Raw genomic sequence first — 15,587 nt, forward strand, 5'->3', positions numbered from 1 at the left:
TCTACCTCTCAATATCTACAATTTTTTTTTTGGCCCTTCTAATCTCATCATCACGATGGTTGATTGTTACTCGGGCTTCTTGAAGGGCCTCTTCAGAAGAATTGAGCTCTCTGATCAACTTGGAGTCAATTCTTTTTGCCTACCCCAATTGGCACTTCGACAAGTCAATCTCTTCTCTTGCTGCTGTAAGCTCTAGTGCAGGTGCATCTGAAGTAGAGCCAACGAAGCTGGCCAGATGATGCCCAACCTACACAAAATTAGCATCAAGGCTATTAGATGCTGCACCTCGCAGGAGATCGGAAGGAGAGACTCGAGAAATCCCTTACCTGGGCAAGGGATCTGAGGGTGGTTGCCATCCATTGCTGAGCCCCTTGTTTTTCAAGGAATAATTTCTCGACGAAAGAAAGAAAGTTTTCTAGAAACTCCGCTGCATATTTGAGGTTCTCCACTGCGGATGGAGCAGCAGGCACAGGATGCGAGGGATCTACTTGAGAAGCGTCTGAAAGAAGAAGATACACAACGAGCACTACTTGCTCTGAAGGGTTCTCAACTTTTATTACGGCCACTGGAGCCTCTCTCAGATGGCCAATAGTCTCCTTCAGCCATGTGCCCTCCACTAGGGCCTCCTTCATCAAGATCTCCACTGTCGGAGTCTCCTCTATCAAGATCTTCCTCACCGAAATCTCTTTCGGTAAGGCTTCCGTCACAACCTTCGAAGGGGGGGACCATGGATTCAACAACTGAAGGGGGATTCACCTCCTTCACAACCACAGAAGTTGATTCGATGGTCGGAGCCCCAATATCGCCATCCGTCGGAGCCAGAGGACCAGTCGGTGGAGCCTTGATTTGCCTTTATCGGGTCAATATCAATTCAAGCTTTCTCATAAACTTTGAATTCATCATGTTGTCGTTGGGAATCTATGGGGAGTCTTGATAAAAATCCAAAACAAAAAAAGAGCTTGTGATTGTCTTTTGGCATATGTGTAGGCCGAATTTAAAAGAGAATAAAAGAGAAGATAGAGAGCCACCGTTTAGGAAATTAAACCCTCAAGAAAATCGCTAGCCAAGTGGCCTAATCAACTGTGGTTGTTCATCACAGTTCTTCACAAGATTGACATTATCAAACTTAAATGCAGAGAGCGCATGGAAGCATAAGCGTGCACATCCCTAGATCCGAAGAATCACTTAGGATACTCCTTTCATCTGATTCTCAAACTCAGAAAAGGGGATAGTATTACGGTAGTATCTTGAATGCCTCAAATCTGACATATTATCATTGATACCTCTGATCAGTGGACTATCCACACAGTTACCGATCCAAATATAGAATTGAGGTACGTAGAGCAGAGCAATTTATCTCTAGTCTGTAGCACAGGCTATTGCCTCGGCCAGCCTTCCATAGCCTTAGCGGATCAGCTCCCGGCATGTACTATAGTTGTCCACCCTAAGCGGATGTGCTCAAGCGTAACCAACTCCTCTGATTTCGTCGGAGCAATTAAGGGCTAAAATATCTTGTCCGTTGTGCCATCTTGAAAAGCTCCGCAATCTCGGGATTACACAATCTCACAGCTATCCAATCAGCAATTCGATGACATTCTTTATAAATCACCAAAGCCCTAAGGACTAAGATAAGTGAAGCCATCCCTCTCAGAGAACTCGTAGCTGCTTTATTTGTTCTCTGAATCTGACTTGAGCATCGGAGGGTCTTTGTATGAGTGAAAACCTCATGTCTGGACTTCTTTTGCAGGTCACTCTAGCATTTTCTATACAAGAATCAGGCATCCATCTTCCGACCCAACAGTAACGAGTAGCAACAATCCCTATGCTATTGCAAGTGCATTTGGAACTGATGTCCAAGGCCCCAATTCTTTATTCAGTTTCAAATTAAGTCCTTTTAGATCAATTTGAACCACAGGACTTTATAAACCATCATGATGTATAATTACAAATATTAAAGAGAGCTTTTGATATCTTAGTGTGCATAGTATACATCAATCCACCGCAAGGTCTTCAGCATCATGTGTCTAGCTTTGCGTATTGTAGGTCAGACTTAAACTTTGAGACGCAATCTTTTGATGTGACACTTTAATGAAACAACTATTAGACTCCTACACGACCAAAGGCAATTCAAGTCGTAGCATTAGGTGATGAAACCATGGAATAAATAGTTGAGGTTTGGGTCCAAATCTTAGACCCAAGACCAAGCTAGGTCTGGGGAGGGTCATGCCCATAGGGACCTTTTTTCTTTTTTTGATGCAATACTAATTGAAAACCTTCTAATATTTACTTTCCTCTAAAGAAACGTTCAACTCACCAAATGCAATCATAGAAGATATGGTGAGATCCCTTTATTTTAACACATCAGAGCAGAATATCCTCATTTACCCTTACGTTGTGGAAGATGGTCATGCATTGCTTGCTGTTCAAATAATGTCATTTTACATAGATAGCTGTATGCAGAGTATATAGATTAGTCGAGAAAATGGACCCTAAGGTCATATTCTTAATGCAATAACCTATTGGGGAACTACTTTGTTGCTAACCTATTCTTAATGCATTGCCTGCAGTCCGCAGGAGTGTTATAAATAGCATTGCTGTCCAAGGTCTGAAACCCAGCAGTTCATCACACTTAAACTGGTCTCTTCCTCCTATTTTCTCCCAATGGCTAAGTCAGTGCTGCTTCTACCTGTTTTCTACCTTTTCCTATTGCTGCTGTCCGTGATCTCTGGTATTACTTCTGTCATAGCCCAAGCCCAAGCTAGATTAACAGACCCAAACCCCCAAAAAAAAAAAAAAAAAAAAAATAGAGTAAAAATCGAGAAGAAGACTCCCGGTAGGAGTCTTCTTCTCCGGCGAGACCCAAGCCTATTAGGAGTCCTAGGATCTCTCGAAATCCTTGGACCCTCTATAAGAAGGTCTCCCCTCTCTCTTGAGATCGATCATCGGCCTCTTCTCCCTCTCTTTCTCTCCAATTTTCCCGAAGTAGAGCCGCGGGCACTGTTGGTTTCTCGCCGTGATTGCCCGCCGACGAGGTCACTGGAGGCCAAGGTGAGTCTCATTCTTCTTCCCCTCTTTCTCCTCCTTCCCGTACCTGTGCTTGAGGCGGCCGGCGACGAGCGTCGCCAATCTTTCGGTCGGGAAAGACACCCTGTTTTTGGGCCTTTTTCCTTGGATTTTCTGGCGCCGGCGATCGGAATCGATCGCCGGCCACGCTCCTCCGTGACCGGGGGAGTGGCCCCCGTCTGCCGCCGGCCTCCGCTGTGGCGGCCGCGGCCCGAACGGCCGATCAAGGCCGGAGGACCAAGGGTCCCCTGTTCCGGCACGAGAAGAACCAAGAAAAAGAAGAAAAGAAGAAAAAGAAGAAAAAGAAAAAGAAGAAAAAGAAAAGAGAAAGAAGGAAAAAGAGAAAAAGAAAAGGAAAGAAAAAAAAAGAAGAAAAAGAAGAAAAAGAAAAGAAAAGAAAAGAAAAAATAATAATAATAATAATAAAAATAAATAAATATATATATATATTTTTATATATATATATAAGTAAGTAAATAAATAAATAAATAAATAAATAAATAAATAAAATAAAATTGATGAGAGAGAGAGTTTCTCTCTCTTCTTTCAGTCTGAACCCTGACTTTCTCTCTCTGGAATTGGACTTTCTCTCTCTAAGTTGTTTCTCTCTCTTGATGGATTCCTCTCTCTCTAAAGTTATTCCTCTAGGATTAGCGTAGTGGGAGGTCTCATCTGATGATTTTGATTGAGTTTAGGAAAGAGTCGATTTTAAGTGAGGTTTTGAATTGGAATTTGTTTAGATTTAATTTTAAATTAAAATCAATGTAAAAAATATAATTTTGGATAATAAGCACGGAAGAATCTCCTAGAAGTTAGTCGATCTGTTCATTCAGTGCTTCGTGGAAGGTAAGTAATGAATCATCTTCTCGAGATATTCCATATTTATTCTGAAAATAAATAATTATTCTCTAAAATTATGCATGATTTATGAAATTATGTTTTGAAAGAAAAGTGCTTTTGAAATGTTATGGTATATCGATTTATGCACATATTTAGTGAAAGATTATAATATATATTGTGGTACAAAGTGTTTTGATACAGATCGGATTTATGCTCTCAGCCTAACTATGTTTCAGTGGGCCCCCGCCAATGGAGATTATACGTTGGTACTCAGTGGATCCTGCCAGTGGGGGTTGTGCGCTGGTATTTGTGGACCCTGCCAGTGGGGGTTGTGCGCTGGTATTCTGTGGACCCCACCAATGGGGGTTAAACGTTGGTCATAGTCAAGGCTGTTGAGTTACGAGTATTTTTGAATCGAATCGGATTTATGATTATATTACATGTGAATATTTGAAAATATTTGGTTTGTATTAAATCAGCATGAAATATACTCTTATGTTTATTTGCAGCATTATTCTTGAAAATTATATAATATCTGAATTATCTAGTTGAGATATTTGTTACTTACTGGGCTGTCTAGCTCATTACCTTTCTTTCTATTTTTCAGATTCAGATAATTAATTTCAAGCGTGGGAAGAAATATTGGGACAGAGCTTTTAGAAGCGAGATTAGCATTGTCAACTTCATTGAATTTAGATCTATTGTTTTATTGTTAGCAAAAATTTTATTGGATGTAAGACATTTGATTTAATTACTTGAATTATAGTTGAATAATAATTATTTAAATTTATTCCGCTGTGATGCATTGATATCGTGATGAGATGCCTTGCATGCTTATGGAGAGAGTTCTTCATGAGTATGCGGCGGTTGCCGCGACCCTCGATTCACAAATCTCGGGTCGGGGGCGTGACAATTAATATGGTATCAGAGCATAAGTGGATAAATTATGACACATAGAATTTGACATAGTATGAGTGTAGGTGGGTAAACATTAGGAATATTGGGATGTTAGAGTATGAGCATCATAATAAACCCATCCTAACAAATAGATAAATGAATCTAATAAGGTTTTACTACTACAAGGTTACCATGCCTCCCCGTAGAATGACAAGAACTACTCAAGAAATTTCAAGAGAGACATCACAACCATAGGATGGTAGCACTCCCCATCTGACCAGTGGCACCCCTCAGGAGGAGGGAGTCGTAGATCCTAATGGGAGTACTTCGAGAGCACGTCAAGAACCAGATATGGCTCAGTTAATGCAGACCCTAATTAGGATGGTACAAGCGCAACAACAAATACAGCAGCAAATGTTTGAACAACAGCAGATACAACGAGATACACAACAACATCAGCATCCACCACCACAACATGGAGAGCAACCAGTACAACGGAACAACATTTCAGAATTTAAAAAGCTTGTCCCTCCAGCTTTCAAGGGGACTACTGAACCTTTGGAAGCTGATAACTAGATAATGGAGATGGAGAAGGCTTTCGCTGTCCAAGAGTGTCTTGATGAAGAAAAGATTCGATATGTAGCTTATTTACTACAAGGAGAAGCATACAACTGGTGTCAGCGACTACAGCGCAAGCATGAACAAGATGGTGAAATACTTACCTGGGAAAGATTTCGAATTGCATTCTATGATCAGTATTTTCCTCGGAGTATAAGGATCCAGAAAGAGCAAGAGTTTATTTATTTGAAGCAAAAGGGTATGAGTGTGACTGAATATGAAGCAAAATTTACAGAATTAGCAAAATTTGCTCCGAGATTAGTGGATGGTGAGCAAGAACGTGTTCACAAGTTCGAGATGGGACTGAGAACTGAAATTCGAAAACAAGTGGTTCCATATGAATTGACAACTTATGCAGATGTGGTAAACAAAGCACTGATAATTGAAAGGGAAGTCAATGAAGAACGCATGGAAAGGGAAAGAAGGCAAAGAAAGAGAGCAAAATCAAATGATACACAAGGGCAGAATAATAAAAACATCAAAAGATCAGCTAAGGGAACAGTAGACAATAAGACTCAATAGATTGATGGTGAGCCGTGCTCCAGATGTGGCAAAAATCATGCAGATAAGGATTGCTATTGGAATACAGGTGCTTGTTTCAAATGTGGTCAGATGGATCATAAAATCGCTAGCTGCCCGCTAAATACTGAAAATCAAGCTGGCAAAAGAACTCATGAAGGACAACATAAGGGTGGCGGACAGATTTCTAAAACCCAGAGAAGAGTTTATGCGCTTACTCAACAGAATCCACAGGCTTCCAATACAATGGTGACAGGTATGCAAAATTTCGAGGATGAAATTTCTTTTTAGGGGTGCAAAATGTCATAGCCCAAGCCCAAGCTAGATTAACAGACCCAAACCCAAAACGAAAAAAAAAAAAACAGAGTAAAAACCGGGAAGAAGACTCCCGGTAGGAGTCTTCTTCTCCGGCGAGACCCAAGCCTATTAGGAGTCCTAGGATCTCTCGAAATCCTAGGACCCTCTATAAGAAGGTCTCCCCTCTCTCTTGAGATCGATTATCGGCCTCTTCTCCCTCTCTTTCTCTCCGATTTTCCCGAAGTAGAGCCGCGGGCACTGTTGGTTTCTCGCCGTGATTGCCCGCTGACGAGGTCACCGGAGGCCAAGGTGAGTCTCCTTCTTCTTCCCCTCTTTCTCCTCCTTCCCGTACCTGTGCTTGAGGCGGCCGGCGACGAGCGTCGCCAATCTTTCGGTCGGGAAAGACACCCTGTTTTTGGGCCTTTTTCCTTGGATTTTCTGGCGCCGGCGATCGGAATCGATCGCCGGCCACGCTCCTCCGTGATCGGGGGAGTGGCCCCCGTCTGCCGCCGGCCTCCGCCGTGGCGGCCGCAGCCCGAATGGCCGATCAAGGTCGGAGGACCAAGGGTCCCCTGTTCCGGCACGGGAAGAACCAAGAAAAAGAAGAAAAGAAGAAAAAGAAGAAAAAGAAAAGAGAAAGAAGGAAAAAGAGAAAAAGAAAAGGAAAGAAAAAAAAAAGAAGAAAAAGAAGAAAAAGAAAAGAAAAGAAAAGAAAAAAAAATAATAATAAAAATATATATATATATATATATATTTATATATATATATATATAAGTAAGTAAATAAATAAATAAATAAAAAAATGAAATTGATGAGAGAGAGTTTCTCTCTCTTCTTTCAGTCTGAACCCTGACTTTCTCTCTCTGGAATTGGACTTTCTCTCTCTACTTTCTCTCTCTAAGTTGTTTCTCTCTCTTGATGGATTCCTCTCTCTCTAAAGTTATTCCTCTATGATTAGCGTAGTGGGAGGTCTCATCTGATGATTTTGATCGAGTTTAGGAAAGAGTCGATTTTAAGTGAGGTTTTGAATTGGGATTTGTTTAGATTTAATTTTAAATTAAAATTAATGTAAAAAATATAATTTTGGATAATAGGCACGGAAGAATCTCCTAGAAGTTAGTCGATCTGTTCATTCAGTGCTTCGTGGAAGGTAAGTAATGAATCATCTTCTCGAGATATTCCATATTTATTCTGAAAATAAATAATTATTCTCTAAAATTATGCATGATTTATGAAATTATGTTTTGAAAGAAAAGTGCTTTTGAAATGTTATGGTATATCGATTTATGCACATATTTAGTGAAAGATTATAATATATATTGTGGTACAAAGTGTTTTGATACAGATCGGATTTATGCTCTCAACCTAACTATGTTTCAGTGGGCCCCCGCCAATGGAGATTATACGTTGGTACTCAGTGGACCCTGCCAGTGGGGGTTGTGCGCTGGTGTTTGTGGACCCTGCCAGTGGGGTTGTGCGCTGGTATTTGTGGACCCTGCCAGTGGGGGTTGTGCGCTGGTATTCTGTGGACCCCGCCAATGGGGTTTAAACGTTGGTCATAGTCAAGGCTGTTGAGTTACGAGTGTTTTTGAATCGAATCGGATTTATGATTATATTACATGTGAATATTTGAAAATATTTGGTTTGTATTAAATCAGCATGAAATATACTCTTATGTTTATTTGCAGCATTATTCTTGAAAATTATATAATATCTGAATTATCTAGTTGAGATATTTGTTACTTACTGGGCTGTCTAGCTCATTACCTTTCTTTCTATTTTTCAGATTCAGATAATTAATTTCAAGCGTGGGAAGAAATATTGGGACAGAGCTTTTAGAAGCGAGATTAGCATTGTCAACTTCATTGAATTTAGATCTATTGTTTTATTGTTAGCAAAAATTTTATTGGATGTAAGACATTTGATTTAATTACTTGAATTATAGTTGAATAATAATTATTTGAATTTATTCCGCTGTGATGCATTGATATCGTGATGAGATGCCTTACATGCTTATGGAGAGAGTTCTTCATGAGTATGCGGCGGTTGCCGCGATCCTCGATTCACAAATCTCGGGTCGGGGGCGTGACAACTTCATTGGAATGTTTGAAAATTTTTATAATTTATGATCATCCAATTTATAGTCTAATTTGCATTCAAGCCATCTGGATGGCTGCTTTGACATGAAACTTGTTCTAGCTTAGATATTTTTTCCTCCTTTCTGTAAATAGCTTAGATTTTGATATTGTAGAGATAAGCCTTCATTCCACTCATGCACCATAGTTCTACACAATTATTGTTCTCCTTCAAAGTATATAATCGGTATGTTCTGTCTTCCATTTATTTGTAATTTTGGTTATCTTATATATGTCTGTATTATTCTCGGGGGCAATAGTGAAGTTTGTCAATGGCCAGGTGCTTCCATGATCCTATCCCACCACCTAGAGTTCCTCTTTTTCAATGCTTCTAATGGTGGATTAGCTTGTAGTAGAAAGAATATAAATAGATTTTGTTTAAGTTTGTAGGAAATTCTCCAAGACATATAGGTAACTTAATGTTACTGGTGAAATATTGACATCTTATTGATTTGTTTTACATCTGTTATCTCAGAAAACTTGGTGTGTCGCAAAGCCTTCGACCATTGAACTAGCTCTAAAAGATAACATCCAGTTTGCCTGCAACAACATCAACTGCAGCCCAATTCAAATAGGTGGTGTTTGCTTCTATCCTGACACCACTATATCGCACGCTTCAGTGGTTATGAACATTTACTACCAAGCAAATGGGAGGAACTACTGGAACTGTGACTTTGGTGGTTCTGGCATGATAAGCTTTGGTGACCCAAGTAAGTGTAAATGCTGACTGAATTGCTTGTTATTCCTCCCCCCCCCCCCCCCCCCCCTTTTTTTTTTTGATGTAATGATACTTAAAGAAGCTCTCTTTTGCAGGTTATGGAAACTGCAAGTATGATTAATAGAAGTTCTGCCCTGCTTCGGGAAGTTTGGTGATGTGGTTCGGTTGTCAATGATTGCTCTATTATGTCCTCTTATTATAGTTGTGCTTAAATTAAATAATGAGCCACATAAATAAAGTTATGATTTATGCAAACAGCAACAGGTGTTGTTTCATTTTTGTTCCCCATATCTTTCTCCCAGGACCCTGGATTGCCAAGACCATGATCGGGAAGTAATATGAACACATAATACCTTTAGGTGACATGAAAACATTATCAGATGGTAAAGACCATTTCCTCGAGAAAAGAAAAACGTGCCCTTTGTAATTAATGATAAAGAACAAGGATGAGACTCTGAAGTTAGAACATTAAAAAGTTAAATATTGTGGGTAAGTAATGAAATATGCTACAGCAGTGAACATCATTATTTCAGCCTCTTATGGAGGTAGCTATGGTATTGGCTGCCTGGTTTCATCATTAGGATCGATAGTTATGCATGAGGATTGTGCAGTAGGGATCACAAGACACTACTTCAGCACAACTACGACCTTTTGCCAATCCAGTTTGCCCATCAGACCTGACCGTTGAATACCTGTAATTGTAAGCATTGTATCGTAATTGCAAGCATTGTATCACATCGTTGTGGGGCTTTCCAGTTCTCAAGACATGAAATCATACGCTCAAACGATTTGAAATATCTATTATAACTTATCAAAAAAGTCATTTTATTATTTTCAATATTATTCTATAGTTTGGAGTCTGAGATTTTGCGAATTACATGCTTCTTTCAATGAGATTTATGATAATTAATGGATTAATGTCAGGACGAGTGTCACAATGTGATCTGATAACATTCTAACTTGTCCCATACCACACTTAATCTGAAAGGCTCCACTTCCTTAGTTAACATTTCTAGGGCATTTTAGGACTATAACCAGTGAAAGAGGACTGTTTTCTGAATGCGTTCTTTTCAGCACATCAGCTGTACAATTGCTTTGAAGATTTTGCATCGTGAGCCACACAGAGCTCATTCAAGCAATAACTATTGATTGTTGATTCTGCTCGTATGCCCTTCTTGAACCCCCTCAACATTATATAAATCAGTACAATGCATGCGCCTTTTAAGAAAGTAGTAAAACAGAAATAAGAAAGAAAAAAAAAAAAAGTCGAACTCAGAGGTCATGACTCCATAATAGTAGAGATGTTGAGATTCCAACAGTTGGTAATAGGCTCTAAACTGTTCTAAATATTTAATTCAAGTTTTATGGTTAAAAGTGCCGCAGTGGTGGATATAATGTTCAATAAAAGAAAATAAGGGAAATTGGTTGCATTCATACGACAAACATGATGATGATGACAATGACGAATTAAGAATGTTTTGGAAAACACTCTCTCATTTTGCTTAAGAAAAAACATCATGAATAATTATACGGTCTTCAATAATTCATTTGACACAATAACTCTGGCAACATGAAAGAGACCAGAATCTGAGACCATGTAAGGCCCACCTCAATGTTAAAACCATGGGAAGGATTTCATTATATTAACAGCTTCAGTTCCGATTGGAGACACTTTAACCAGTTAGTTGTGCATTACACATTTCCAGTCCGTATCTAAATATAAAACCTTGATCTGACAACATTCTATCTGTAACTCTAACATTGACGAACATGCTAGCACTAAAGGGCCATTAGATCAGTGTCTGACAATCCAAGAAGAAAATTGATCTATTTATATCCACTTAAATGACTCTTTCACTAGCACCCTGTGGAGTTGCAAGCATTGACTCCAAACTTTAACAAGAATCCTATTGGTGTCGTATATTATTTCTTATCCATCGCCAAGATTTTTCTTTCCAAAGTTTGGCATCCAGTATTCTGAACTAATTTTTGACATGCCATTCATTACTATATCACCATCAAATTTCTCTAAGTGATTTAAAAAGTTTGAATGGTCTCCAATAATTCATCATCTTCTGGCATGAAAAATTCCTCGAGCCATTGCTTCTCTCACAATTGAGCACATCAAGTAGCATGCTGCTCCTAGCACCGACTGGCATTCAGTACATCCTATCTAAGGAACACAGATTTGAGTGAGGTCAAAGGGCTACCACTTTTCCTTTTATAAGATGTTTTAGAAGCAGTAGTTTAAAAATAAAGACTAAATTTTCTTGAAATAATGCTTAAGGTCTTTATATTAATCTCAGTTGTGAGTGATGAATGAGCCAATCCATAAGGGGTAATTTTTATTTTTTTCCCAATAATTTTAACCTCCCTTGATAAAGAATCAAACTATTTCAGAGTAAGAATATAAGATCCTGAAACAAATAAATCTCATGGGTTAGCTAGTACTTCCCTTTGATTAGGATTTTTTTTCTTTTTTTCTTTTACCAATTGTACTTTAGAAACGTTGTTCCAAATTTGAAGGGAGGGAGTAGTTGACTGGACCATGATGTAAAATTTGGAGCTATCACAAACTTAATAATCAATATAGGTCTTCTGCTTGCTTTTTTTTTCTTGTCTTAAATGCCTCCCAATATTCACTAGGGCAAATTTTAATAAAACTAATAATAACTATATTATTGTGACTTTTATACGTGCTAAGAGATGCATATTTCAATGTCACTATTTCATTATTATCTTACATTTGAATTTTTTACGACTTCGAAACTCTGACACTTGAAAACAGAAAGATGCTATGGTTGTGCTTCTGCAATTTTTTATCCCGATTGCATATTGGCACCTGACTAATAAGACAGATATATTATGAATAATTCATTCATGGTGTCAGATAATTGTGTCACGCAGTGAGATGGAAGCTGAAGAACCTGAATGTATGTCCTTTTATATCCATTCTTTTGGGTGGTTACTGAGATCTATGAGTGAATGCTCATTCAACTATGTAGGTTCTTGTAGGTGGTCGACCAAATTTAATTCGATGGTCATTAATAATATTTTATTATTTTTAGGTTGCTGATAAGATGTTGGTACGTGGTTGAGAATTGTCTATTGATTCACTTGGAATTACAAATCATGGTCAGAAAAAATTGTGACCCTATACAAACTGCACAGATCCAGTTTGAGGTTCACTTCATTTTTATTTTCCTCTTTGTTATTGGTGATGTGTGTTCATTGTTAAGGATTGAAGGTGGAACAACTAACGCTGATATAGTTACTCATTAGCACAGCATCTTAAACCTCTTTAAATTTGAATTCAATTCTCATAATTCTGATCAGTCAAGCTTTTTCCTTTTATTTTCCCTGTGCATGTTTTGTTTTGTAGTAGCCTATGATATTTCTGATTTTATTTAATGTTGACGAGTTACTTTTTTGAACAAAATGTGTTAAACACTTGATGTTACAAGTGATCCATATGGTAAAAAGCATGTGACCCGGCCTATTTATTATTGGACTAGCACATGATATCTCAGAGCTAGGCCCCAACTCTGCGTCCAGTTCCACATTAGGATTAAGTTTCAATCAGGAATGGGAGCAATAGGACTGAATTATCCACCTATATTATTGCAGAACAGCATATAAGTATAGTACATTAACTTACCAAAAAAATATCCAAATTTGCTCCTTAATTCCATGTCTTTTAGCTTGACTGATTCCAAGTTTTACAATTTTAATGCATTCTAGCTGAATAAAACAGAAATCCAGTTCTAGCATGATACATCTTGGAGAAAGGTTTGGGATGTTTTGGCTTCCACTTGCTATTGGGTGATAGAAGAATATATAACTCCAAGCCTGAAGTGTTGGAGAATATCTCCTTTTTTTTGTCACAGTTCACCATTGCGGTACTAAGCTCCATACCGATGCCATCCACTATACCAGTTTGTATATGATATGATACAATTGGTACGTTTGAGTATCAACCAGTGTAGCAAACCATATTTCTTGCAAACGGTTGGACCCAGAGAATGTCTACTTCCAGCGTTTGCATTCTTCGATCTGTTCTTATGTTTTGCTGGCCGCCCGCCAGTGTCTTTCATTCATTTACCTAATAAAAGGAATTACCTACTCTTTTCTCGAAAACATGACCGAAATAAATGTTCCTTGTTGCTCTTCACCTACTCTTTTCTCAAAAATACGATCGAAATTAATGTTCCTTGAAGCATCAATTGGTCAACCACTCTAGGTCTGTACAGGGTCATGCATGTGGGGTCATTTCATCTGCAATACCATCCAAAATGTTGTGGGATATCTTTTTGCCATAAATAAACAATCTTACCCTTCAACTTTAGCCATAAAAGATATGGTGATATTCTTTTTGATGTGACATTCCATATGAGATTATCCCAGTATAATTATATCCTAAGAAAGGAGGGCATGCATTGCATGATGTTAAAATAACATTTTCATTTGAGAAAGAATTATATGAGCCATATACTGATCGGTTCACAGAACTGAACCTTTCTACCATTCCATTAACACAATAAACTATACTGGAATTATTTGGCTGTAATCACGGCATTTTTAGTGTAGCTTACACGGAAAATCAGCCAATGGCGTCCGAGTAACAAAAACAAGCCAAGGGTCCATAGACCCATGAGTGATAATAGTTGTTGCTGCTCAAGGTTCATTTCCCAAGAATCACATTGCACTTAAAATCCGGCTTTTCCTCTTGTTTTCTCGCAATGGCCAAGTCAACTACATATATCCTCCTGCTTTCCGCCTTGTCCTGATGCTGCTGTTCCTGAGCTCGGGTATCATCACGTATCAACGTTTTTAAACTAATAACGCATACGTATACATACATATAATGTATACATACGTCTGTATGTATGTATCTGTGTGTGTGTGTATAGATTAATATTAACATGCTATTTTGTATATGTGTTTATATATAATATGTGAACACGCACACATATACGCACTCACACATGCAATTATAGATTTGTAATTCTTTGCACATGTAATGAAACTCATATATGTTTATTTTGTTTAAATATAAGGATACATGTGATGTGTATGTACGTTAATACATGTATTAATGTGCATATGCTTGCACTGTATACATATTATATATGAATGTATATGCATTTATATATATTTGAATGCATATACACATGATGAACTAATCCTTTTAAAATATTTAATAATAAAATATTATAAACAAGTACAAAAAAAGACAGATGATAAATAAGTTTCAGTTATACTTAATTAGTTATCAAGAATTCAACGCATGGTATATACCCAAAACAATTTGATTTTAGGAGGAACAATTGAAACTTCTACTTCAGCAGCTCTGGCCTCATCACTACCATTGCCCCATCAAAAAAAAAAAAGAAAAAAAGAAAGAAAGAAAGATAGAAAACCATTCCTCTTCCAAAGAAGAAGAAGAAGAAAAAGAAAGCCAATAATGAAAGTCATTCTGCTACTAATGCCTCTGACTGGGGATGGTCTAATGAAACTAGAACATTGAAACAAGAAGACTTGTGCTTAACACAGTATATTTAAGATCTGAACAGTTCTCTTCTAGGAATCAGCCATTGTCTGGCCTGCCTGATTTGATATTTAGGATCGATGGCCATGTGTGAGGATCCATGCCTAAAAAAGATCACAGGACATAATTCATGTATATCGTTAGTTCTTGCTAATTCTGATCACCTGTCAATTTTAAATGTATAACTTATTCCTGGTTTGCTTGTTCTTATTCCTGGGTGTGATATGTGGAAGAATTGCATCTATTTGTTTTAACTGTGGGACCTTTGTGATTCTCAAGTATGATGTGAATGTATGCTTGCTATATTTTTTATATATCTTTCTTTTTTTTTCTAGAAAAGGTAATCTTTCATATTCTTAAACAGTCAATATGATTCCAGTATTTACTGTTATTAAGTTTGAAAGCTTGGAAGTTCAGCAGTTACATAAGCAAAATATCTTAAATCAGCTTAACTCAAGATAGTTTCAACAACTACAGCATGTAATATATTCAGAATATATTTAGCTTGGGAAGAAGTTACTATATTGCCATACTTTTAAGTTGGCTCAGTACATAAGCACCAATCAAATCTTTCATTTGAGCTAAAAACTAAAAGAATAATATTTACACTCATCATTCATTAATGAATTCATATAAGCACAAGTTCCATTGTGGTCCAACAACCATCTATTTTTACCGGCCTTCCTACCTCTATAGCCGATCAAAGGGCTCCCCTACCTGAACCAACACTTGCAAGGACCACTCTGAGGACCGAAACTAGCAGAAGAATACGACGGATTCTGAAAATTCTAAATTCCAACATTTCCAAAACACAGTTGTTTGCATATTTCATATGCAAACTGACTTCTCAGTGTAGTAGTTATTGCTGGTTCCGCCTATCTCCGAGTTGTAGTCAACTTATGAATGGCAAGGGTCTAGAGAATGATGTGGAATTCAAACTATGTTTTGAAAG

General features: G+C 37.9%; 1 protein-coding gene across 1 annotated transcript; it reads left to right on the forward strand.

The window, feature by feature from the left end:
- The first annotated feature begins 454 nt into the window (after positions 1 to 454).
- On the forward strand, positions 455 to 9,208 carry LOC105034401 (major pollen allergen Ole e 10-like). The gene is made up of 4 exons (XM_073257401.1): positions 455 to 542; positions 1,748 to 1,851; positions 8,845 to 9,079; positions 9,183 to 9,208. Exons 1-4 carry the CDS (start codon positions 455 to 457, stop codon positions 9,206 to 9,208), a joined length of 453 nt encoding a protein of 150 aa, XP_073113502.1.
- Positions 9,209 to 15,587: the final 6,379 nt, after the last annotated feature.

Source organism: Elaeis guineensis, chromosome 5 (assembly GCF_000442705.2).
Source record: "Elaeis guineensis isolate ETL-2024a chromosome 5, EG11, whole genome shotgun sequence".
In the NCBI taxonomy this organism is placed as follows: Eukaryota; Viridiplantae; Streptophyta; class Magnoliopsida; order Arecales; family Arecaceae; genus Elaeis; species Elaeis guineensis.

What these genes read in the sequence shown, in the direction of transcription:
- LOC105034401 (XM_073257401.1), top strand. Translation starts at nt 455, where the DNA reads ATGGAGCAGCAGGCACAGGATGCGAGGGATCTACTTGAGAAGCGTCTG. An exon ending in CAAGTGCATTTGGAACTGAT is followed by an intron (nt 1,852 to 8,844) that starts GTCCAAGGCCCC and finishes CTGTTATCTCAG; the next exon opens with AAAACTTGGTGTGTCGCAAA. An exon ending in GATAAGCTTTGGTGACCCAA is followed by an intron (nt 9,080 to 9,182) that starts GTAAGTGTAAAT and finishes TCTCTTTTGCAG; the next exon opens with GTTATGGAAACTGCAAGTAT.